Raw genomic sequence first — 26,805 nt, forward strand, 5'->3', positions numbered from 1 at the left:
ACAGATATATATATATATTGACTTTGTTTTACACGAATAAACATTTTGAAAACAATGCAATTATTTCTGATAAAACGTTTTAATTTTTTTTATCAAACAAAACAGAGTGAATACTGACGAGACAAATACATCATACAAAATCAACTTGCAATGAAAAAGAATACAAAATTGATAGAAATGAATCAAATGTAAAAGCAATTAGTCTCCCCTTTCTGTTTTATTCAGAAATATTTGATCATTTCTGATGATACAGTTTAAACCAGTGCAAAAGTTCTTGAGGTAAAATATGAAAATATATTTTTATTCTTTTACTAAGATGAAAACAATGTATGAGAAACTTACCCAAACAACAATGCAAAAAAAAAAATCTACCTTTTAAATAAGACCAGAAGTTGTCTTATTATTGGCTTTGATTAACTGAAGCAAAATTTGTTTTCAGTGAAAAACTAAAAAGTCAAGTTCACTTTTTACATATTCAGCGTATTTAAGAATGCATTGATTTACTTGATTTTAAGCCTAAGTCTCAATCATGGCTACTGAGGAGCAATAGACATGTAGAAAAGCTTCCGGGAAATATGAAGAGTGGAGACAGCAGGAAGCACCAGGAGAATGCAGCACATTTAAGTCTTTTTCTTGTAAAGTCTGCAACTTTATCTTTCAGTCATTTCAAGAACTATTTTAGCACTCTCAAGGTCCCTTCAACACAAAATTATTTTTGGGGCTGTCGTCATCTCATCTGTCTTAGAACTATGAAAAAAAAATGTTACAGAATACTTTTATACCCCGACTAATCAATCTTTATTGCCACTTTCTTCAAAGAATATTTTTAAATCTAATCTAAAAAAAAGTTTGACATTTACAACCTTTTTCACACCCTGAAGAAAGGTGTTGTTGGAGACTGAGTCAAGGTTTAGACCTTGTTGCTATGTCATTTAAAACAAAAGACCCTGGGACGACAATAGAGAGATGAAACCTGAGCAGCTATTTCCAGTGGATTTGTGTTTTAAGAAACTATGTCTGTCACCATGTAGAACAAGTCATATGTGACCCGAATATCAGCTCGTTCCAACCTTTACTAGCCCTGTTTCCATGAACATTTAACCAACAGGTTATTTAACATACAGGATGTGCTGCTTTAATAAAAATCTTCACAGTGAATCTCCACAAGTAAAGATCGAGTCCTGATCAAATCTTCTCTACATAATTACCGGGAAAGAGACCTTCCCGTCCTCGAATCCTCCCTGTCCACCATCCTGTCGCATCTACAGAGACAAAATGCAAAGACATGAATCATAAACCACTGCAGGATATTTCAGAACAATCACATTGATTATATGACTTTTTCCCTTTCCATCTTGTTCTGTTTCATCCACACACCTTCTTTGACGAGGTCAAACACCTCATTGACATCAAAGCTGATCTCGTCCGTGTCCTGGCCCACATACTGATATAGCGCCCGGCAGCGGGGCCCCTGGGGTCGAGACTGTGGTTTCGGAGCAGGAGGAGGTCTCTGATTGATGCTCCTTCTCCTCTGCTTCCTGCACCACAGAGAGATAAAAAGACAAAGGGGTAAGAGAAGCTAATGACAAGAGCAACTAATAAAGTTGATTTGAAGCTAAACGGCCTTAGAGAAGCTGGAGAAGAAACAAATCAAACACTCAGATGAAGACACAGTCAAAACTCAGCAACAACGCTGTTTAGCTCGCTGTTCATCTCTGACTGCATATAAATGCAGATCAACTGGTGTTACTGTGGGCTTTGGTTGTACGCAGAACAGTAGTCTGTGTGGAGAGCAAATAGGAAGCCAACTGAGCTACATAACTGTAATACAATCCCAGAACCCATTGGCTATCTTCTGGTGTCTTTTTTTTATATTAATGATGTCTGTAAGTACCCACATACAAGTGGAACGAACATTTAGCACACATACACTGACTCTCAACTCCAACACCATTGTCCATTCTCAATTTGCTCGTCAGACTGTAAACAATGCAACGCACAGAATCGGAAGACGTGGCCAGATGTCCAACAGCTCACTACACCTGAAGCTGTGAACAGTTTGCTATGTGCAGTCCAAATACACACCAGCAGTTACAGCTTATCATGACAGAAGCTGAGGAAGAGTAAAGGAATGAGATTATCATTATTGATAATCTTGGCAACAGTTTGCTTCAAATGTAATTCTTCTTGGAAATGTTTTCCACGTATCTAAAACTGGCTCCCGCCACACACTATCTACATCATCATATAAAAACAAAAAAGTCAGTTTTGTTATATTTTGAATTGAATTCTTTCCATTGTGTGCTACTTGCCCAATATTTGAAAAATGATTTATCTTGCCCTCATTGACTTGTTCAGATGAAAATACCAACAAACCAGTTTGATCCAAAATTAGCCAGGCCTTGACAGAAACTTGTGAAACAACTGGATGTCAGCTCTCTAGAAACAGGTTTATCCATCTCACTCTGAAATTCATGTATTTGCTGGGGCTTAGTGAGCGTTGAGCCCCACCTTGACATGCCTTAACAACTCAGCAGGCTAGTATACACTGCTTTATAGTGACTAATAAGCTCCGCCCACACATATTCCCTCCCTGTTGTTCATGTCTCAGGAGAGGAAGTTGGTGGTTCTTACCCAGACATGCCCTGGTCAGGCACATTAAGGAAGTCCAGGTTTCCCTGGTTGTGCTGGTTATGAGCTGGGACTCGGGGGGCCCTCTGGGAGCCCAGTTTGGGCGGAGCTGTGCTGGGTGGTCGGGCCTGTTTGTGTGGGGAGGAGTATGCGTTGTCTGATTGTTTGTTCTGAGTTGCTCTGGAAAACTTGGCCGCTCCATTCGGGTGCCCTGTGGAGAGGGAAAGTGGAATAAAAGTAAAGATAAAATCTCCTCGCTTTAGTATAGCTGCATCTTTCAATCAATCAATCTTTATTTGTATAGTGCCATGCTGCACTTCACTAAAAGAGCCGGTCTAGACTTTACTCTTTATTATATTACAGAATGAGAACCAATCAAAATAATTCTCAGATATTATTATCATTATAACACATTTTACATTTCATACTATGGCTTTGGAAAAGTTCAGTAATGGACAAAGTATTCAGATAGTTTACTTAACTAAGTAGCAGTACATCAAGAAAAAATCCTTCAATACAAGTCCTACATTCAAAATGTAACACACAGAAGCATGAGCCACCAAATGTATACTCAAAGTATCAAAAATAAAAAGGGAGTACTGAAGCAGGCACTACTGATACAAATGTAAGCATTGTATGATATAACTGGCTGGATTGTAACTCCTAATTCATAAATGTGTATCTAATTTCTAACATTTGTAAACTTGTCTTTAGTTTGATCTATAACAATATGTCCTGTTTCTACAGATTGCACTTCATATGTCAAACATTTTGTATTTCAAATCTTGATCTTTCAAGTAACAAGTAACCAAAGTAACAAGTAACCATAGCTGTGGAAATGAATGAATTGAATGAAAACATGAAATACCTGAATATGAAAGTGGACTTATAAAGAATCATATATGCAAAACTGCGCTGAACTACAACATCCGAGCAATGACTTTGATTGATGATAAGGGCAAACAGACTAAACATCACATGGAAGGAAGGAGCTGCAGAAAGTCTGAGTGTACCTCTGCTGGCAACATTGTTTCTCCCTCCACCGTAGGACTGTGCAGCACTTTTCCTGGTTGGCTCTGAGAAAATGCAGCTTTAGTTACATTCACATAAAGAAAAAGACTGAATAGTAAAATATTTTAATCTTTGTTATCTTTTACTTAATCTTTTCCGCTAGTTTTGTCATGCTTATCTGTACATTAAAAGCTTAGCCGTTAGAGGACTGCTTTAAACTTACTGGAGGACTTTGGTAGACCGTCCCCCACTGTGATTGTGAGGGTCTTCCCTGCAGGTTTGAGCTGGGGCAGGTCCCCTTGCCCCCTCTGAACAACCACCACCCTGGAGCCTCCTCCGCCCCAGCCCTCCTTTTTCACCCTGAACTCCAGTCTGAGTTTGAAGAAATAAAGCATGTCAGTGGTTTTGTTGATGTGATTTCTTATGCCAAAAAGTCTGTCTGAATGTGTTCTAGGGACCTCTACCTGTCAGTGAAGGAGATTGTCAGTTTTCTCTTGGTCACTTCCTCGTAGCGTTTAGAGAGTAAGCTGAGGAACTCTGTCTTAAAGTTTGACTCCAGCAGACTGTCATATTGGGCCTCGTGTATGATGAAGAAATCATCCTGTCTCGTACTGAATGAAAAAAACAAACAGACCATCAAGATCATAAGATCTACATTTTCTTTGTAGTTTTTGTAGTACTCTTTTACACTGTGGAGTGCTTTCATTATTCAGGAATGCACTCTTGTCTCAGGGTTTGACATTATTGTTCTTTTTAGATCTGAATAAAAATGGCAGAAAATGTTTCCAACCTTGATCAAGCATGTCATTGTTTACAACAGAAGTCAAGTTTTTAGCCTATGAAGTAATACAAATGAGTTTAAATGATCGTGGATATTAGTTTATTTCTATATTTGTACTAGTTTTAACAGCGGCTTTACATTCAGTAGGTTGCTCTCCAAAAGTATCATGCTAGCCACTAATTTCACTATCAGCAAGTGTGGTGTTGATCTCTTGTACGTGTAAACTGGAGGACTACCTGAGAGAGACGCTACTGATGCTCGTGAACTCCAGTTTTCTCTTCAGCACCTCCTTTATCTCTCCTTTCTCAGGCCCTTTTTTCACCTTCTCTCGACCAATCAAGTAGATGCCCTTTGGGGTCAGGATCATATCTCTCTTGATAGACTGGGTTGTAGGAAAAAAAAAGAAGTGAGAACTGTGAGCAATACTAGAAAGGAGAAGAAGAGTGGGTGGCTTAGGATATTGCACACATCTAACAATAGTAACTTCATTGTCTGTAAAACTGAATAAAAGTCTACATGTCAAAGTGACACGGCTTCTAGAGCTTCACCTTGAACCTGCGATCATACTTGTTGACAGAGTCGGCAAAGTCGATGCGCTCCCTCTTGGCCATGAACTGTCTCAGCTCAGGCTTCTGCTCCAGACCGAGGTAGTCCCCGACAAAGTTTCTGTTGATGCTGTTTTTCCTCCGCTCCTTCGAGTTGTACAGGATGTCAGAGGCTGTGTCGCAAGAATGGACAAATATTTAAGAGTCACAGCTCCCAATATGCACATCAGGGAGTACGTTATATTTCTGCTTTGTTACTCACCCTCCTCTCTCATCTGTTCATACTTCTTCCTTGCAATGAACCTTCTCCAGGATTTCTGGATGATTCTGGCGAATGTGTCGAACTTCCTCTCCCTCATCTCCTCAAGCAGGAAAAGCTATAAGCATAGAGCACAAAAAAGGAGTAGGTGTTGCAGTTCAAAGGTATTTTTTAACATGTGTAACTACTTGATGGCATTGCAGAAATGTTATAAGTATTTCTATTTAAAATGTAGAGGGGCAGGAATTTAAAGTAGCAAGAAATTGAAGTATTTAAAGAGGAAATATTATGAAAAATCCACTTTTACTGTGTTTTTGAACAAGTCCTTTGTTTGTAGTCTGCACAAGTCTTATCGAGAAAAGTGCTCAGTTTCAAATTTGCTCAGCTTGTGATGTCACAAGCTGGATTCTGGTAAAAAAAAAAATACCATCCGCTCCCCTGGTATCTCCACCCATGGACTCCACCCCCAGCCTAGAACAAAACTTTTGTGCAGATTCGCCATTTTTAGTCTTGCTCCAGAGGATTGATATCTATCATGATAACTCAGGAGGCTCATTGCATTTAAAGAGACACACACCAAAACGGAGCGTTCTGAGAGAGCTGGTTTATTCAGGGTCACAAACTTCCTCCGGTGCTTGATTCATGTTATATTTTGACCAAGGAACAGCACAGATGTTTCATTTGGACCACAGGGGACTGTTTGAAAAGGTAGTAAAGGGGGCACAATATGTCCTCTTTAAATAACACAAAAAACAAACTCAAATTAAGTAGAGTACATATTCCATCACTGATCATTATAGATGCATAACACTAGAAAACCACACAAAGTTTCTTACCGATTCAGGATTCTTCACAAAGACCTTGGAGCGTCCCATCTGGTACTGATCGTTATCCATGTTGACAGAGCGGAGGAGGTGTAGGACCCCCTGCTGCTCTGGACCCCTCCAACATGGCCACGTCTCAGCTGTCAGGATAGCATACCTGGATAACGACAAGTACGCAAACATTCACCTAAAGGCCCTTTAAGACTCCTTTGAGCTGTGTCCTTCTTCCAGAAATAATCTCACCTCATCAGAAATTTATTGAAGACTCTGCGGTACGCAAATCCAGCCCTTCTTACACGAATGTTTTCTCGTAGTCCAAGGTATTCTACCTGGTGCTTCGCTCTTAAAACAGATAGGAAACTCATTGGGACTGTTTACTGTATGTTAGTATGTATATTTATAAGTTTTTTGAAGTGAGAATGCTGACCTGCTCTCCTCCCAGTCTTTGGGTCTTTTAGTCTCATTGGGTTTGATACAGCGGATATAATGGGGAGTGCATTTCATCAACGTGTTCACCAAATCATTAGCTTGTTTCTGTTGGAAAAACCAATGAGCAATCAAGACAAAAAATGTCTTTCTTTCTTTTAAACTCTAAACATATTAAAGCAATAACTGAACATTACAGGAGCTAGTCGATGTTTAAAAGTTCACCTTGATCTTAGAGCTGGCTGTGGTCGGCCTGCTTTTCTTGTCTGTGTTCAGGTTTTCAGGGAACAAGCTTCTGATGAAGTCACTGAAGAGACAAATATTTTTCCACTGCATTTCTTTAATAAACATACTGTAAGTGAAAACATCAAATAGCTGCAAGAGACTTACTATTCGCTGCTTTGCATGAGCTCAATTAGGTCTGGGAACAGCACATCTCGGTTTCTCTCACAGAAGCCGTTGATTTCATATGACACCTGAGACGAGATCACATATTATTATTGCTGTGTGTTGCCTTTACCAACCAGGCAAACATTGTTTATTAGAAAAGAACATTGTCAGGTTATTTTCTTTAAAGGATTTGACTCCAGTGTACCTGCTGTTTACTGTGTTCATGCAATAACAACAGATCAGGTCTTAAACAGCATGGCAACAAACCTTATAGACATCAGCCGTACTGTTTAAAATGAATATACCACATATTCTTGTTAAAGAGTATTTCTGCTACAGAAGAGTGAGTTTGACTGATGTCAGATTCCCACCTTGCCAGCGTAGTGATGTATGACAAAGCCAGAGTTCCAGCTGTTGAAATGTTCATGTGTTCCCACAGCTGCCTGCAGTTTCTGCAGCAAAGTGCCATCTGCACCCTCTCCTTTGGCATGCATGGTGGCGCACACATCATCCAGCACACTCATTACACCGGGAGGATTCTGCAGAAACATGGGATGAATTAAGCTGCAAACACTCATCGCTGTGACACATTTGACAAATTTAAGAATAGAATTTCTTAGAAATAGAAAAAAAAAACCCTTGAAAGCATTTCGTGTAGAGTCATTATTTGATGCTGAGTAGATAATAAAAGAACACATTTCCTATTTAAGATTTGTTGTGTTCTGTTGTATCAGTATTTCACATGAGGTTATAACTGTTGCTGCTTTTGACCCCTGGAGTCATGCTTTCCTTTATTTTTGAGGACCAGCTAGGTCAGTGCAAGTGAAGAACACCATTCAAATTGATCTGTGAAAATCCTGTATTTATAGGTTGGTTGCAAAGGATTTGTTGCTACAAGCTCACCAATTTGTTTTCAATGAGGTCGCACACAATCTTGTTGTTGAAATACTCGATGGGGGTCCACTTGATGCCCTCTTGAACATACTCTTCCTGTAAGAAAATAAGAAAACATAAAATCTGGTTGAAACATGTTTTGATAACCTTACAACATAGTGTAAATGTTAAGAGACAAGAAAAGACTGAGATGTGGCAGGATTTAAAAAAAAGTGATTCTTTTCACTGTAACTACCTGCTCAGCCTTTAGGGTCAGTTCGATAAAGATCTGCTGCAGTTTCTCGTTGACAAAGTTGATGCAGAATTGTTCAAAGCCATTCCTCTGCAGAGAAGAACACAATCCAGACGGTTTCAGATTATTGACAAGGAGGTACATCATCAGATACCATTATAATGAAAACCTGCTCAACTGTACCATGTGTAAAATTAGCGTCCAGTATTTTAGCGGCTGCTTGTGAATATTATTGAAATGTAAATTGTAAGAGGACAAACCTGGAATATCTCAAAGCCATAAATGTCAAGAACTCCAATGCTGAATTCTTCATATGGTTTTTGGATGGCTTTATTTATGGCCTGGAGAAAACAGACAGAGGAGGGGCAGAAGAAAAATAGAAAACAGAAGAGATTTTTGTGAATTTAGGTATCCTTGATAAAAAAAAAACCCTGCATATTTCCTCATTCCATTTGTTCTGTTGCTTCTGTGTGAAATGTTTCACTACCTCCACCAGGTAGTCAAATAGTCGTGCATAGAGGGCTTTAGCCAGGGCGTCTCGTGTGTAGGTGGCCTGCTCCTGGTTTAGGGTCACATTAATGGACTCAGACTTCCCTCCCCACTTTGAGTCCATCTTCCGGCTGGTCAGCTTGTCCTGCAGGCGGCTATGGTCAATACCCAGTAGATAGGCAGGGAAGGCAAGCACTGAAAAACAATATTTGGAATCAACACAAATACATCAGTTAAGTCAGAATTAGTCTTTGTAATAAGGATTTGGGTATGCTCATCTTCATGACCATATCTTTCTGTACTAAATGAAGTTGTTACTGGTAAAAAGTAACAAATCCACATAGGGATTGAGGGATGGTAAAATAGAACGCCAGCCTTCATGTAAACACCAATTATCTATTGAGCAGGGAATCCCAAGGCAGCAGACAAATGGAAGGATAAACAAGGTAGAACTGATGTGCACAGACTCTATCCATTAGCAGGAGTGTTTGCCAAGGGACTGGTTTGTCATAATGAGCTTTGGTTAACTCATCGCCCTTGGAAAGATCTTTGCACACCAGGTGGGAATATGTGTACATGCATGAATGAGTAAATCCATGTGTGTCTGCTGACTGTATGTGCATGTTGATCACTCACAGTCTGTGCTCTCCACCTGGCCATAGTTTCCAGCCTCAATGAAACTGATGTTTCCCAGGTGGAGGATGCCTGCGATGATCTGCAGCACCTGAGTCTGGATTTCGCCGGGGATCCCGATAACCTGCATGGCTTCCTGGAGACATCAACACAGAAGCAGGTAGCAGTTTGTAACACAGCAAAGAAGTCATTTTAAACTCATAATTAATTAATTAACTTAACATTCCTCCTTGTTGAGAAATATAAAACCATAGTCACAGCCTACAGCCTGTCCTACACTCAGAAACTATCTTAACTCAGATTAAAGGAGCAACACCGAGCTATCTTAAGTTATCTTAAATGGAGGCAGGTGTTACAGAAACCAGGCCAACACACCTAGCTATCGTTGTTGAAATGCTCTGTTTTAGAAATGCCTACTCCGATTATACCAATTATGGCAAAAATAGCAATACAGTTTAAAAGCATAAGAAACGTTAACTCAATAACTAGCTAGCTTATTTCACACTGACTAGCTCGAAATGTGAAGGCAGGATCACTTCTAAAGTATTGCTTTCTAAATCCAATCATCAAACATCACTCCTGTTGCCACACATAATTACCTTAAAGGAGAGCATAACAGCTTTCATTTGTATGGCAGAACAAAGCTTTAACCTATTTCTTGTACAAATAATCATTGTGTGGCAAGTGATTTTGTCCAGCTTTATGGGTACCATAGTTTCTTGGAAGTCTTTGCTGTCATTGGTCCCATCCACCTTGTAGGTCCCAGACTGGTTGAGGTAGTAGTAGTATTCTGGGGTCATGATGCCTAGGCCCTCTTTCTGCTGAGCGTTGGCACCCTCTATCATCTGGAAGACAGCAGTGCAAGTGGAACAGCTATTATAATTGATGTTTTTAAGCGGGGAAAAATGGGAGTATGTAAGTGACTACTTAAATGTAAATCAGGATTGAACAGTAACACAACTAACTTTTTACAAAGGTATTATACCAGGCGGCTGGTGCTGTGCATGTCGCTCACCTGATAGTAAATGTGGAAATTCCTTTCGTTCTCATTCTGGCTCACCACTCTCGACTTCTCCAGCAAGAAGTTTGAGATTTTGCCTCCATCTGGCTCTCCTCCTCTGCTGAATTGAATCTCAAAGTATTTACCCTAATAGATACAAAAATACAAGTCAATAATCAGAGGTGACAAGCTGTCAGCAGATTAAACTTATGCAAAGTATGAGGTTGTATATGTTCCCATATTGTTGACCCAGTCTGACACTCTACCTACGCCTATTGAATAATAAATACAAACAAACATAGTTCACAGGTAAAGTTAAACCTTCATTTAATTCTTAAATCAATGACTCAGAGTCAGAGTGTGCCCCCCAAAACACGTCCTTGATTCGACAGTGATAAAACAATGCAACAGTGAGCTGACCCTCATGCAATTTGTATTAGCTATTAAAGGAACTCTGCAAACGTCTTCTGCTAAATGCATTTACCCCACACCCGGCATCCTTCTCGCTACATCAGTGGTGACGGAAAACCGAATTGAATGCACGAAAGCTGCTGTGGTTTAAAGGTGTGAAATTGAGCATCAGGACTGCATTGATGATACATGAGTGGGGGGGCTTGAGAAGGTAACTGCATGTGTGGATCAAACCAGCACTAATAGGGGAAATGCTTCTTTGATGCATTCTAATGCCTCTATTGAAGACTGATGTTTAATCGGTCCTTTTTATTTCTTATTCTACAGTCGGTCAGTGTATCCCATCAAAAAAGTAGTGGTATCCTTTTTCTTACTGTTCTACTGTTGGTCTGATAAAACGTCATCTTTTTGTTGACATTTTAAAACATTTCATTTCATAGACCGACAGTGATCCATATAGGGATGAATGTTCATGAAAAAGTCATTACCTCAGGCGGTAGAACAAGAAATTAGCTTAACATGGAACTAGTTGGTAATGCTGTATTTTAATCTATAAAACTAGTGATGTATTGTTCCTATTGAGGTTGAAAGTAAAGAACATTTACATTAAAAAAAGGAACCCAGCAATTTCACAACTAGGTCCATAAAGTAGCTGTTTCAAAGCTTTGCATTACATGATACAATCCTTCTCAGCAGATGGAATAGCCCGAGATTGAGTTCTGGGTCAACTCGTTCCAAAGTTTAAAAAAAAGCTAAGGCATTAGATGTTTACTTCCTATGGGTAATTAGTCTGTTTAAATCAAGGTGAACACATGTGGGGGTGTTTGTGGAACTTTTTTTTTTTTTTTCAGGACTTTAGACATTGTTTTTTTTTAATGATAGGATACTGTGATACACTTCCATGAAGGCAGGACGACAAGAAGAGACAAGATGAGGAAGCACACAACAGAAAAATGAGAAGAGTCTTAAGTGTTGAAGCAAAGAGGGTACTCACAAAACGACTTGAGTTGTTGTTGCGTACAGTCTTGGCGTTACCAAAAGCTTCCAGCAGAGGATTAGACTGTAGGATGATGTCTTTTACATGCTGCAACAAACACACATAGTGACACAATGTGAGGCGCTACAGAAATAGCTAAACCCCTTACTTCAGGAAGTTCAGGAAGAGTCATTGAGAGCTGTCTCTACCTGAACTTTGGACCCTCCTCCAGATACTTTAGAAATGTAACCCATGATGTATTTGGCAGCCACGGTCTTTCCAGCACCGCTCTCACCGCTGCCACGAAAAATGGGATAGAAAACACCACAATGTAACATAACATCACTCAAACCACACAAGCAGATGCTGAAATGTGTTGTATTACAGATTGACACAACAAAAGAACCAACATCAGTCTAACTATAGCGAGGCAATTTGAGAAGCAAAGCATATAGGAGCTGTGATCACCTGATGATGACACACTGATTCTCTCCATCTATCATCATGTTTCTGTACATGTTATCAGTCAAAGCGTAGATGTGTGGTGGGTTCTCATACTGGGCCTGAGGGAGATAAATATAGAGAAGGAGATTTTTTCTGGTCGATATTCCACTAAACACTACCGATTTACAAGAACAGTCGATGAAACGTTTACTCACAGCTCCCTGGTAAAGTTCGATCTCTCTGTCAGTGAAGTAGGGCATCTGTTTGAACGGGTTGACTGAAATCAGCACGGAGCCGATGTAAGTCTGAGCAGACAAGTCAAGGAGCGTCAGGGACTAATAACCTTTGGTATCATCTCTGTACATGTTCAATAAAGCCTTACCAATATCGTCTACAATACAATAGGCCTACACAATACATTAACCAGTATTTCTTTGTTCCCTTTTTTACACTTAAAAATATATTTTCTAACAGATTTATTAAGAAACTGGAACTGAAACTGATTCATGTGAACTGACAGAACATTTTAGAAAGTAAGGAAAATGTACTTATTGCGGCAAAAAACAATCTTGTTTTACCCTCTGTTTAATGAACATGCTACACAAACATAGGCCGAAATACACACACATGCACAAACAGGATCCTATGAACATGCATTAATTGAGAGGTCTCAGAGTGAGGGGGGGCTGCCCACAGTGAGCGCTCCAGAGCAATTTTTGGGGTTGGGTGCCTTGCTCAAGGGCACCTGAGCAGTGCCCAGGAAGTGGACTGGCACCTCTCCAGCTACCAGACCAATTTCCAGACTTGGTCCGTGCAGGGGCTTGAGCCAGCGACCCTCCGACTCCCAACCCAAGTCCCTACAGATTGAGCTACTGCCGCCCCAATAGCTAATAGCTTTAAAGAATTCAAAATCAAAACTGAATACTGAGAAGAGAGGCAATGAGAACAATTTTATCACTCCAAGCGTTGTGACGTCACTTAAAACCCCAAGAAACAAGAACACAAGGAAGTGACAGAAATTCCCCAGAGTTGGTGTAACTAATATTTAGAGGGCTGTGGGAATTTGTACCGTCTGTGATGCCAACCCACACAATATTTAATAAATGTTAAGAATCCTGAGTAAAATAGAAAGTTTAAGTAATAAATACTTTCTAAATATTATTTTTTGTAAGTTCTACCTTGATGTGAAGTTACCACCTAGGAACTTAAAGCTCTTTTTTACTATTGCAGCAAAATGGCAAATTGCTCGTCATTAATTTCCACAAGTATATATTCATATTACGCACAGGTCAAGATTCATGATCTATTAGCCTAACAGATCTGACTTAATGCCTTAGTGTTTTATCTGTGATGACAGTTGCCTGCTAATTGACATGAAATGTATTTCCTGAAATTAAGCTGTGCTCAGAGAAGAAGGAAGTGAGCTTTTGAGTCAGGTCGTGAATGCAGAAGAGGAAGCGTGAAGTCATTGTATCTCTGCTGTTAGTTTTACTGACTGTATATGACTTTGGTCGACCTAGGTTCTGTCTTTTTGTCTTTAAAATCAATTTTCTGGTTCTTTTCAGTAATAAAAAGTAAAGGTTGCCATTGCTGGCACATAAACTTCCTCTCTCACAGTTTCTTTTGACTTCCTGCCCACAAAATCTAAACAAGAGTCTTTATTCATTGGGATGCAAATGAGCTTTTACTTGGATCCAATGTGATCATTTTCAAAATCCTCATTCATGTCAGTTGTCCAAACTGGTCATGAAAGGAAAACAAACGACGACTAACAAACCCTATAATAAAAAATAAAAAAATGAAGTAAATGATGACATTGTCAGCTTGTAGGATACAAAGATGTAGTCGTCCATGTATCTCTTCTTCAGGTTGTCCACGATGGCATCCTCGGTTATCTTGGACAGCAGGACCATGTCGTCCACGCCGCTCTGCTTCACATTTTGACTCTGCCAGTGATACTTCGCCTGGATCACACATGAGAGAGGAAAGGATGATTGAAACTTTGCTGAGATGCTTTAAAGAAAATGAAATGTTATGCATTCATACCTTCTCTCATATAGAACAACGTAAGTTAAACCGCTGATTTTACAGGTGAGGATTATTTTCCATGCAAAGAACTACCCAACCTGTAAAACAGTTTGTTTCTTCTGTGGCAAAAGAGGAGACTCAAAGTCTGAAATAAGTTCTGATGAGCTTGGAGACATTTTTAGCAGCAGTAAACTTGTTACAAACAGTCTCACACAGACTTTAAAAGACAGTGGTATGGAGGAATCTCAAACAAAGAAAATAAATTCTGATTAATCCAGAATTTTTAATTTTTTTTATAGTCTCAAGCTTGACAACAGAACATGTCTCCATTTTGATTAGTTTACTGTACATCTGGGTCATAACGTCCCCAACTTTTCTGAAATACCACCCTATAGTGTAGTAATCCTCCCATAAGTGTATGTAAGACCTTACAAAACAACGGACAAAATTCATGAAACTGAAGTGAAAGAAAGAACCAAGAACAGAGAAAGGAGCCAACAAATAAAAAATAAACCAGATACAAAATTGAAACAAAAAATAAAATAAATAGCGATGAATAAGTATTGAAACAAAGATGAGCAGTGATGAAGACTGTCGGATGCTCTATAAGTAGGTAAAAAAAAAAAAAAGACAAGTTGGGCACTGGTGTAGTTGTTTTTTTAGAAACATAACTCGTTGTGGTTGCCACTGAAGGAAGCTGGGGCTGGTTGTCAGGCAACGGGTCACAGATGAGGTGAGCAATTTTTCTAACTTAGGACATTTAGAGAAACACCGCTGTAGATTTGTGAAACTACAGCGACCAATAACAAAGCCGACTATAGCCTAATGACAGCTGTGTTGTGAAACGAGTAAAGGGCGTCACACAGAACAGAGCTCTTAACTTCTGGATTATGACAAATTGTTACAGTACCTTGAGGTGTACCATCCTTTGTGTTGGTTTTCCCTAAAAGACTCTGCTCTGTTTGATGTGTGTTTTGTTTGATGTGTGTTCTTGTCATTGGAACTGTGGTTCAGCTTCAGTCTAAACATCTCTAGATGATATTGGCATTGTAGAATTTTCAAATCAACAATAATTATTATAAACAGAAAGGTTGTGTCCAAATTCACACATTAGAACATTTTATTTCGTCTTATTTCTGTAGCCTAATAAATCATAAGAAACAGAAACCCTGGTGTGGTTTAGGAGCCAACTGAGATCATTAAGTTTCCCACTGTGCCTCATTATGTCAGACAAAGTCGAAGGAAATTCAAAGAGAAGTTTCAATAAAAGGCGTGTTGAAACTTGAATAAACTCAGAGACTAAACAGATACACGATAAACAGCGTATGTCACATGTATTAATAACATTTCATTTCTAAGGTTAAAACCCTCAAGGGTCATCGTCTAATCGAAACCACTGACGCCAAAAACAGCAACATGGACCTTAAGTTTTAAAAGACTGTGTCTCTGTTTTCATTCGTTCTCTTCTAAAAACTTCATTAAATGATTCTTAAAAGACTTAAAAAAGGGAATCTTATTTTCTTCTTAATTTTTCATCTGAACTGTAAATTTCTTGCGACAAACCAAAATAAATTGTGTTACTTCTCGCTGTACTTTCCAACTTCTCTTCATTATGTGTCTTTGATCCCAAAGCTCATTGGTTCCTGCTGTACGAAATGACTTTGTTAGAAAAGGGTCACACACATACAGTTAAATGTTTTTTCAGGGCTAAACATTTATTGGAATAAACAGACACTGTAGTTTTTATTAAATTTCACTGAAATAGATGTAAGTGTTTATTTGTTAGGGACTATTTTGAGTGGCGGATGAATATGCTTTTGGGTTCTAGTGAGCATACATGGCAACAGATTGGTGTGTTTTAGAGTCTAAAGATCTGCTGCGCTCACATTTATGGATCTCACATGCAAAAGAATGCACTAAGCAAAGAGTTTACCCTAGAGTTAAAGTCATGGTTTAGGTCTTTCCATTTTTCCCCTTAATGCAGAACATCATTCAATCTCTGCTGAACAGCATCACAGTAATATAGATTTCTACATTTTGTCAGGAAGTGTTGCAAGATGGCTAGCCCCCTCAGTCTTTCCTGATGAACCCGCAGAAGCGTTAAATTCACAACACCCACTTGCACTGTTCAGCTGCTTAAATCAAGATCAGACAGTTTCAATGGTGATATCAAGAAGCGAACCTTTCTTCCTTTATTGAATGAGCTGGAGTTCATGTCTTCTCGTCTTATGACGTAAAGGTGAAGGGTCAAATCCTAAATGCAAACTTCAGAATAAGTCCATTGCAAATGACTCCTAAAACTGCATGCAACATGAGGCTGTTCTCCACAACCACCATGTGTGAACAGTGGCCGGACATATGTGTGAAACACATAATTAACAGAGTGAAACAGTGACAGCTTACTCAAGTCTGTAACTACTTAGTTAGTTTTAGCTAAAGATCTAGATTAGATGAGATTAGCATTGAAGCAGTTTATGTACAAACACAAAATACCTGTCGTATGTGTTAAATTTAACACTCTCTAAAACAACTCAGCATGATAGTGTTTGTTCAAGAGACACTAAGACTTGTCTAGAGGAGGATTTTTGTGTTTTTACTCCATCCGCCTCAATCTCCTCCCTAAACAGAATTTTCTTTTTCCTTTATTCTGCACCAATTTATTTTTTCCTTAATCCTGTCAAAATTATTACAGCCACGAGAGGTCACTGTAAAATGTTTTTATATATGGTCGTAATAAGCTGCTTAAGAAATCCATATGGCTGTACTTTTGGATAGCATTCTTGGTAGGTGGGAGATTGGTTTGGCCTAGCGTAGAGTGTGCGTCCTACATGCAGAGGCTACTAGTCTTCATGGCTGTCCTGGGTTTTAGTCCAACCCTCAACATTTGTCACGTCCCAACTCTCTTCTTCCTACACGTCCTGTCTGTATTCTATATCCTATCTATTAAAGGCACATATAGCCCTTCCCCTTAAATAAAAACCGGAGCTACATTTCTGCTTTGTATCATCAGTATGTATTTAACCACTTGGCTGTTTCGTTTATTACCCCAGACAAAAGATGCACACATTATATTGACCTTAGCTGTAATCTGCTAACAGCTCACATTCAGCTTCTGACTTCATTAAGCAGCAAAATCAAGGTTTGAAATGTGAAGCCAACTCATTTATTTTGCTCAGTACAGAACAGCCAGAGTAATAACAAGGTCAAACAACCTGGTCTCACATCACTCCTGTACTTAGACCCCTTCGCCATGGTCCCCTGTTACATTCAGAAGTTCTCACTCCAGGCTCCAGGTTATCTGTCTGAAAACATTCACCCCTATCAGGCAACTCACCCCCTGAAGTCAAACACACTACAACTGCTCTCTGTTCCTCCAACGCGTCTAAAGACAGGTGGTAATAGAGCTTTCCAGGCCATAGCTCCCAGACTTTGGAAAGCTCTGCCCATTTCTTTGCACTCTGAAAAAACTGTTAGAGATAAAAAAAACTCTGGCTAAAGACACTCCTGATTAGAGAGACATTTGGGTACTGAAGCTTTATCTTTTAATGCACTTATACCTTACTGTTTGTAAGTGTGTTTTTAATCTTATATTCTGTGATCTGTGGCTCATGTCACAGTCTTGCCTTGTTGTTTTGTTGTTGTTGTTGTTGTTGTTGTTGTTGTTGTTGTTGTTGTTGTTATTGTTGTTGTTATTCTTTTGTCACAATAACATTATTGTCACTATTTGTATTTTCTGTGTGTTGTATCCTTGGTAAGCACTCTGGGGCCGATGTCTGTGAAAAGAGATTTTTGAATAAACTTTTATTACTGTTATTTTTCGGATAGCTTCTGGCTCCATTACAAACGGTGCACAAGATGTCATTCAAGCAGTGGCCATTATTCATTCAGCCTTTTGACTGAACTCCAATCTCACCAGCGTTTCCGTTATTTCCCCCTCAGTCTCTCTCCCTTTTCTCTCTCCTCTGAACAATGATGAAGCTCAGTTTGAAATATGTCTCTGCTAAGACTTTGAGTTTAATCCTGCCACTCCTGAAATGTACTTTATTCCCAGTATGGACACTCATGCTGTGTACCACTCCCCTCTTTGTCCAAGAGCGAAGGGCACAAGGGTAAGTCTAAAAACAAAATGTTTAAACAATCATAAGAGAACTCAGAACACTGCTTCAGGTTTTAAAGTCTGGACATATAGCTGTCATATTCCTACATTCTGCAACCTTTATTTTATTTTATTTGTCTTCTACAACCTTAGAAAACACTTTCAGTTTAGTAATTCTGGATCATATCTCTGTTGGTTTGTCATGGATTTACTTTTCTAATTATTTCACACAATACAGTGACATACAGTATCTGAAAATGACACATATGTCTGTAGCCTGTTTTGATTATTTATGAAAAATACATGCTACACATGAAGGTAAGCTGTATTGCTAAATATTGCCAATTTATAAATGGATGGATGGAACTTTCTCATGTAAGTCAGTATGCTTTATCTCATCTTACATCCAAATATTGAAAAAAACACTCAACATCAACTAACAGAAGTTCCTTCAGATATTAGTCAGATCAGCAGTCAACCCTGCGATCACATCTAAATGAGAAACATTTTCTAGCTGACTGAACATTCACTACAGAAAAGCTGTTGTTAAGTCAAAAATGAAAATGTCAGGTGCCAGACAAACCACAGACAAGATGCCAATCATCGCTCACATTTTGTGGTTTTCAAAACCTCATTGCAACAAACCAGAACTTTTGGCACGGTTCAAAAGAAAGAAAAAAAGTAAGTTGACCCTTTGAGATGGTTTCACTCCTGAGCTGATGTTTCTGCCTAAAATGCCTTTGTTACTTAACTTTAGTGTGAAATGTAAGACTTTTTTCGCCCCGGCCTCCACGTCTCACCTGGGATGTTTAAAGTCGAACAGCCGTTTGGTGATGGTGAAATGTCATGACCTTACACTTTAGATTCGTATTAAAGGTTGTACTACATTTCAAGGGTTCTGATTTTTATGATTTTAATGATAGGACTATGTGAGTTTTGGATGCGTTAGCACCATATAGTGTGAGGAGGAAGTGTGGAGCCGCTCCTGTAGTTCACTTCCCTTCTCTAACATCACTTCTCTGCTTCTTGTGAAACTCTTTAAACTCTGTACATGCTATCGCTTCTCTTCCTGCAACTGCCTGCAGCTTGGTACGGCAGCCCCCATCTATGTATACACCTACTACTAAAAGACTAGAAAGAAAAGAAACGGAGATTACAGGAGCTCAAATTGACAGTACTTGTAAGATAGTTTTCTTTTCTGCTTGTTTCAAACATAAATGACACATCTAAAGTGTACTGCATGGCCTGTGCACACTTAAAACCTCATTTGATGTGTCAAAATCAAACATTTTCATCTAAAATCTGACCATAAATCAAATGCACTTGATGTGTTGTGCTTTCTCGAACTTGTCTCATTGAAAAGGTTTGTCTTGAAAAAAGCGGAAACTCCCTCTGGTGCTGCTGCTGGAGCTGAATTTCTCTGAAGAGATGGCATCTTTCAGAATATTAACCAGATCCTTTTTTCTTTTGTTCAAATGAATTCTAAAGCATGAAAAAGCCTCTCCTGGCTTGTTAGATATAGAAACACAAACATGAAACACAAATGTTGCGAGCTATTGTCACTTTCTGAAACAGAAAAAAAAAAAAAAAAAAAATGCTGTTTCAGGAAAGGAAGTTTCTAAACTCAAGCTTCAAGTCGTGAACAAGAAAAGTCTAGCAGCATCAGCTTTTCAGGAGTGTACATACATTACATCCGTCAGAAGGTGTGTGAGGTAGGTAATAAAGGTGTGGTACCGTACCATTGTTCCTGAGGGTCTCTCCTCTCCAGGTGTCCACTGACCAGAGATTGTGTGTGTGTGTGTGTGTGTGTGTCGTTAATATCCACAGATTGCAGCCATCTCTCACACACACACAGCAGGACGGTCAAAGCCAACAGCAGCCAGCAAAAACCTACAAGACATCCACTGCGACTATTCAAAAAGCTACTTCCTCATACTCTCACAAATGCACTGTGGGAAACAAGAACTGCTCGAAGATAACACACACACACACACACACACACACACACGTCACACACACACACACACACACTCTAATGCACACACACTTCACTACACAGTCAAGCTGCCACTTCTGTATTTCTGTCATCAGAGCAAGGATGAAAGAATGACCTAACACGCAGCATCACCTCATCCAAACAGCTCAATTATTCAATCCAATTCATCGGGATGATGGCAGTGACAACAACTGCAGAGAAACAATAATTATGTTCAGCCTGTTGCCCAATGATGGTGTTTCAGTTGTGAGCTGCCAGCTCCACCCAGCCTGTGGTTGCTTCACTGAATGTTTTTGTGTCATCTGAGGATCTTCTGCTTCCAACGCCCAACATAACTGATGCAGAGGTCACACATAGTGCACCTACACACCTTCACACCTACACACACACACACATACACCACTGACAGGAGTGTTTGTGTCAAGGTGACAAACCGTGTGTTTTACGCTGTTTTATCTGATCTTGAATGAGAGTGTTTTTGAAGTATCTGCACAGTAAACCTATCAAAGGACTCCTCAGGCTCTGAAGAAGACGCAGTGCATCAAAACGGTAGTCCTTTGCACCAAATAAAATGTGCCCTAAGTGATTTGTGTGCTCCAGTACATTCTGTGGATTCTAGCTGAGCCTGAGAGATAATATTTTTTATAAAAGAGACTTCTACACACAAAAAAAGCAAGAACTCCAAAATGTGTATCGGCACGTCTGTGTGTTTGAGGTCATTTTGAATTGTTGGTGGTCATCCTTACCGTTCATTTTTTTACTGGCCTTTTTCTTAAATGTACATGGTTGACAATTTTATTTCTTGGATTTTGGACTCTTGATTGACATTTGACCCTCGTAACTTTGGGTTATAGGAAAGTATGATTTGCTTTTCAGTTTACTTCAAAAAATGATCGATCATTAGAGATACTCTTGATTACCAGCCATAGTTGTTGAGTTCCTTCTTATTCACAGCTGAACATTTCTTTATATGGACAAAGACAGCGTATCTTTAAGACGCTGTGTGTTGCCCACTGTCATGAGGGACGTCTCAGCCTCAGACAACAGGAACAAGTTGTTGCTTCATCTTTTCCATGAGGGCGGTCAGATCTAGAAATAGACAGCCATCACTGATGATCTCAGCCTCTGTCTGGAGGCTTTTTAGTTTTTAACTCAATCTCTGCCAACGCTGACACAAAGAAAGTACACCAAATGGAAAAAAAGAGGCTGACACCATCCAATGTCTTAGAGTCATCAATGCACCGTGTTTAATCGATGTAATATTTTCTTTTAAAATGATGTACAAGGATGGATTCATGTTTTATAGAAAGAAACAACATACAGTACATGTCATGTTATAATTAGCATGTGAAACACAACAAACATTACAGATAATGTCCCTCTTGTTTACTAAAAAAAACAGGCTCAATTCTCAATGAAAACCTTCATTATAGGCACAGGTAGATACAGAGAAACTGAAAATGACTTGTTTTTTTACACAGAAGGTTTTTGAAACATGAAATGCTCTTGAAAATGTTACACCTGTTCAGCCCTGAAACATTACAGGGATGAGATAGCTTTAAAATCTGATGAAATACAACTAGTCTGAATTTTAAAATGAAACATTCCTGAAGTTCCTGTGCTCCGTGTTGATGCATTAATAACTGTAACGACTTTTAATATTTGACAGAATAATGCAACCTTTATTATAATTATTTGGATAAGACCCCCCCCAAAGTATTTTGTTAAAATTCAAGAAATAGATATTGTTCCCTTAATCAAAATTGTTGTGTTGTCTTAAGGGTCCAAAACGACCTGCCACTGCGTTCAATGGTCTATTTTTTAAGCTCAAAAAGCTTCAGTAACACTTGAAGCATGCAGATCAACTTTATCAACTTCATAAGACTGACACAGTTCAGCTTGTGGCCTTTGTTAGGGACCCTGATGAAGACCACAAGCGGAAACGTGTTTGTATAGCACTTACATTAATTGTTTCAATATTTGTCATCATCCTTTAATTTGCACAATGATCTAAATTTGGGGATTTTGTATGTGTGTGTGTGTGTGTGTGTGTGTGTGTGTGTGTGTGTGTGTGTGTGTGTGTGTGTGTGTGTGGAGTTATATTAAGAGCTGAAACCATGATAAAAATGGACCAACAGAGGGCCCCTGCTGGTGAGTGAGTGGTGGTTTGTTGAGCTCTGCAGATTTGATAACTTAAAAAGGCTCATATAAGTAAAAGCACAGTTGTTATGATGATAATTTAGAAAAAAATGACAACAGTGAAGTAATAGCACCAATACAAACCAAAGCACCACAAGACAAAAAAAAGGAACAAACATTGTTATTGTTGCTGATAGTGATAAAGATGGAATGACGTGCAGCTTCCTCTCTGTACATAAAAGAATGTGACACATGGTGTCACACAGAGCTGCTGTCAGCGACAATCAGTGTGAACATTTGTGATGAAGAGTCCGTCAGAGCAGAGTTCAGAGCACAGCAGACATCACAGCGATGACTGAATTGTGAGCCTCTGAGATCGCAGGATATAGAAACAGCTGACACAGCTTCTTTTTTTTTTTTTTTAAAACATAACATCTGTCAGCACATTTCTTCAATGAATTCCAAACAAATCTGAGTCAGATGACATGCTCTCTTTTGGGCCACATAATAGCATCACTGTCCTTAAAAGGAAGAAATGGTTCACACATTCATCTGTGCATTAAGTAATCCTTCCACTGCTGTGCTGTTCTGTGGGAATCATTTTCGGAACCAACCTACACACTGACTTATTCATAATAGGGAATTTGTGATTTGTGATAACAATCGTGAAAGGACTTGAATCTGAAGCATCTCTCAGCTTTAAAGATAAAGTTTCAGTTCACTGTCGGGGTCATCTGATCAGAACCTTTTACTGCAGCTTGTGATTCTTCAAAGGAATGTCAACTCAACACCTGCAAGGGCCTCCATCCCTGTGCTGCAGCAAAGGTCACCGTTAAAGGTCACCTTTATATTTAAAAAAAAAACAGCATCTAATTAACCAAAACATTTCAAGTGTATATGTCAGTGTTGTGTTGAATGCCTGTTTTGTTTGTGGTAGTTTCATATCACACAAACTCAAAATGTGATTACCCCTTATTTATAAAAGCTTGGGGTAGATATCAGATGGTTCCTGAAAGCCATGAAAACATCTGATCTGTGGCACAGAGATATCACATATTTCTTGGGTGTGTAGTTCCATCCTCAGACTAACACTCTGTAAAAAGCAGCGTTGTCAGAAGTCTTCCCTCACTGAGCCTGTTCCTGCTGGCAGAGCTGACTCACTGTGTCTCCCTGTGCTCTGAATTTCCACTCACAGTAAAAGTTATCAGCATTGTCACATCCGTGGAAACTTGGTGAAAACGAAGAGAAAATAGGAAAATCTACAGCAAAGCTCAATGCTAAGGGATCACCAGAAAACAGACACACTGTGTTTTTGGACCAGGAGTTCTTTCATAGTTGTGAGAACAGTGGAAGGACTCCTCCCATTTTTCTTTTGTTTACACTGTAAGAACTGAGAGTGTTTGCAGTAAAAGGTTCGCTGCTTAAAGAAACTTTTTTGTAGCTACTACAAAGTAGGTGTACCACCTGAGGCAATGCAGCACTTACAGCCACCGTCTTTAAAAACCTGTGAGTAATGGCAACCTTCAAATTAGACCAAATTATGGACAATGGACGGACGGTCTAAATTCACTAATCACTAATCAGCATTGCTATACCAGTCTGCAGCTGGATCAGTCACTTCAGCGAAGGCAAACAAATTGCTTGCTCATGTTGCTCCTATATGTTCCCTAATTTCCTCCAATGGGGATCAATAAAGTTTATCTTTTCTTATCTTAAGAAGGGCCTGATGGAGAGTTCCTTTCAGTTAATCCCATATCGGTCCTAAAATCTCTCTCTCTCCCACGATTGTGTGGATAATGTCCCTGTGGGTAAGCACTAGCTTTGCACACACTTAGGCCGTGTCTCCATGTGTCCTGTGTTACTGTATAGCAAACAACATTTCAGCAGACTAACCAAAATGGCAAGAAAATGGCACTTTCACTGCAGTGACACATTTATAGCTTCAACGGAGACATCAAGTCAGATCACATCAAAACAGAAATAAAATACTCAGGTCCTCTGACTGCTGATACTTTGTGCAATTCAAACTCTGCTCATACTTCAGCTGAATAACAGCGAGGACTCTAAATACATTTGACATGGAACAAAGCAGAGACATAAACCAACCTGGTCAAGTAACAACTATTAGATAACACGAAAACAAATCTTTCATTTGATAACAAAAGATATTCCTTTTCACGGACAAATATATCTAGAAAATCATTTTCCATACAAAGAGGATTTCTTATATTCATGACTAAACAATATCACCTGTTAACAGACAGGCTTAAGAGAGTACTGCGACCAGCCCTGCGGCCAAAGGGAAATATAATAGCACCAAAATATTACAACAGAAAGATCGTTTAGAGACACAAACAGAGAGGATTCATCCCTCAAAAGATGAAGTCCCTCCAGGTTTCAGCAGCCGTCCCCCTCAAGTGGAATGTATAATTCAGCTTGACCAGAAGGGGCGTCTGATCCTGGCTGGATAAAGGTCCAGTAACATCACCAGGTGTCAGTTCACCAGAGTCCCAGTTCGATCTCACACACTCCAGACATGGAGGCAGTGTGAGAGGCTGCTGTTAAACGGCTCAGTGGGAGGGTTTTCAGGCTTACTGTGAGTGTGTACACGACTTTGAGTTTTCATGATGTCCATGTGGTCAGTGTCCCTGGCAGGTCTTGCAGCACATTTGCCTGAAATATGGCCGGCTGCAGAACTTGAACCTGAGCACCATGGGGCAGTAGGCCACAGTGTTCACATCTTTACACTCTGCAGGGAAGACCGACATTAAACAGCTTAATTTTTTTCTGGGCAGATTGGTCAGAAACTGTGCAGGATTTCAAATAAGATAAAAATGATTTTATAACATTTTAGTAACATTTGTGTCTTTATACACATACAATAAATAGATATGAGAGCCGATGCATGTGCGTGACATACGAAGAGGACATCCATACATTATATTTACGCTGTTTTCCTGTTGTCACAAGTAATTTACAGTTTCAAGATCCAGACTTATGTGACCTCGTTATATCAGGATAACTAAGACGGTCTTCCCATGACAATGGATCAGTTCATCTCATGTAACAAAGGATTTTATTTAACACTTCAAATTCAGGCACTGAGATGAAATTATCCTTCTTGTTGTTCTTCCTTAAAACAATGATATGGAGCAGTGTGTGAATATGTACTCTTACCTTCAGGGTTGTCTATGTTGATGGGCAGACTGAGGTCACATCTGCTCTTGCACTGCTGCATGGCTGCTGGCCGCTGATGTTCCAGACACTCATTGGACGGCTGGCCGATGTGGGTCAGACACTGCACTGAACGCATCTCCTGACCCAGACCACACTTGGCAGAACACTGACAAACACACACAACTATTTGAACAGGGCGCTTTATTCGAGTACAAATGGACACTCAGTTCTATAAAAATGTTCCACTAAAACTGAAAAAGCATGGCTCACCTCTCCCCAGGGACCAGTCACCCACTGAGGGGGAGGGCAGCGCTGCAGGTTGCAGCGAACCCTGGAGGTGGGTCGGCCATGTTTGGGGCACTTGGACTCTGGCAGCGTGTCCCCGCTCTCCCCGCTCTTACACAAGACCACACGGTGCCTGTAGCCAGGACCACAGCTGGGTGTGCACTGTGGACAGAGAGGGTGATTAAAAAGAGGAAGAAAAAGGGAAAAAAAACAGGAGAGAGGGTGATGGGAGGCTGCAAAAAATGTTCTTAATCTGCTCAGCAGAGGGCAGCAGCTGCACAAAAACAAAGTCAAGAGCCTGCTTTGTTTCTGTTTCTTATTCATTGTGCCATTAGTTTAGGTTACTAAACGCATGAGAAAAGCTGACACTTGTGAATTTCTGACACCATCTAAATTGTTTTAACTTATCTTTAACAGCTTGAACAAAGTTTATATCCAAGACAAAAATAGGACTTTTTAAAAACATCTCATAGTTAAGAAGTAGAAGAAAAAGTGAAGGCATGTCTAACAGTTTAGGTGTTTGACATTTAGGAAAGAAAAAAAGAAAAGAGACAAGTCAGACTCCTGAAACAAAAGGTCATAAATAAAAGTAGGTCAGAGAGTTCCCTTTTGACAAGTGTAACAATAGTCATGACTGTAACACCATGTTTATTGTGATGTATTTGTCTGCTCCGTGCCTCTGTTGAGTATTTCATGGTTAAGGTAATAAAACTTTCCCCTGGCAGATATTTGGGTTTCTTAGGTTCAATTGGAAAATAAACTATTATCTAAAAGGAATCCTGCAGAAAACTCATGTGTTGGTTCAAATTCAGCAACAAGTTTAAAACAAAACATTGCGGGTGTTCATTCATAAAGGGACACGTCTGGCTGCGTACCTCAGACCAGTCCAGGGCGAGCCACTCAGGGGGGCAGCTGTGGTTGCTGCAGGGCTCAGTGAGAGAAGGACGCGGGGAGGAACAGGCAGAGTCGTCAAGGACCTTCTCCTCGGTTGTGGAGATCCTCCTTTTACATAAAACCTCCCGTGTCCGCAGGCCGCCGTTACAGCTGCGGCTGCACTCTGACCACTCTCCTGTCCACCAGCTTCAGACGGATAAGAATCTTTAGTTGTTTTTTGAATTACTAGTTGTCATCACATGAT

General features: G+C 39.6%; 2 protein-coding genes across 3 annotated transcripts in view; both read right to left on the reverse strand.

The window, feature by feature from the left end:
* Positions 1-60: 60 nt before the first annotated feature.
* On the reverse strand, positions 61-20,012 carry myo1f (myosin IF). The gene is made up of 28 exons (XM_020656396.3): positions 19,810-20,012; positions 13,782-13,910; positions 12,162-12,251; positions 11,971-12,065; positions 11,712-11,799; positions 11,521-11,610; positions 10,131-10,262; positions 9,826-9,960; positions 9,119-9,251; positions 8,481-8,677; positions 8,254-8,334; positions 7,997-8,083; positions 7,771-7,857; positions 7,239-7,406; positions 6,868-6,953; positions 6,703-6,784; positions 6,479-6,585; positions 6,295-6,393; positions 6,064-6,208; positions 5,231-5,345; positions 4,972-5,141; positions 4,660-4,805; positions 4,107-4,253; positions 3,866-4,014; positions 3,645-3,707; positions 2,635-2,842; positions 1,378-1,538; positions 61-1,262 (listed from the first exon to the last, which is right to left on the reverse strand). Exons 1-28 carry the CDS (start codon positions 19,810-19,812, stop codon positions 1,186-1,188), a joined length of 3,270 nt encoding a protein of 1,089 aa, XP_020512052.1. The 5' UTR covers positions 19,813-20,012; the 3' UTR covers positions 61-1,185.
* Positions 20,013-21,286: 1,274 nt separating this feature from the next.
* Positions 21,287-26,805, reverse strand: part of adamts10 (ADAM metallopeptidase with thrombospondin type 1 motif, 10) — a 45,200-nt gene continuing 39,681 nt past the window's right edge. For both annotated transcript variants that reach the window (XM_020656896.3, XM_020656906.3), the window contains 4 exons: positions 26,543-26,747; positions 25,653-25,829; positions 25,383-25,548; positions 21,287-24,954 (listed from right to left, as the gene is read on the reverse strand). In XM_020656896.3, the coding sequence (XP_020512552.1) occupies positions 24,845-24,954; positions 25,383-25,548; positions 25,653-25,829; positions 26,543-26,747 (658 nt within the window). In that variant the 3' untranslated portion in view covers positions 21,287-24,844. The remainder of the gene's footprint in view (positions 24,955-25,382; positions 25,549-25,652; positions 25,830-26,542; positions 26,748-26,805) is intronic.

The sequence above is a fragment of the Labrus bergylta genome, chromosome 6, assembly GCF_963930695.1.
Source record: "Labrus bergylta chromosome 6, fLabBer1.1, whole genome shotgun sequence".
Lineage (NCBI taxonomy): Eukaryota > Metazoa > Chordata > Actinopteri > Labriformes > Labridae > Labrus > Labrus bergylta.

Coding starts and splice junctions, on each gene's coding strand:
- myo1f (XM_020656396.3), bottom strand. Junction 8,678..9,118: donor CCAGGTGGAGAGCACAGACT/GTGAGTGATCAA, acceptor ATTGTTTTTCAG/TGCTTGCCTTCCCTGCCTAT. Junction 7,407..7,770: donor ACCTCATTGAAAACAAATTG/GTGAGCTTGTAG, acceptor ATGTTTCTGCAG/AATCCTCCCGGTGTAATGAG.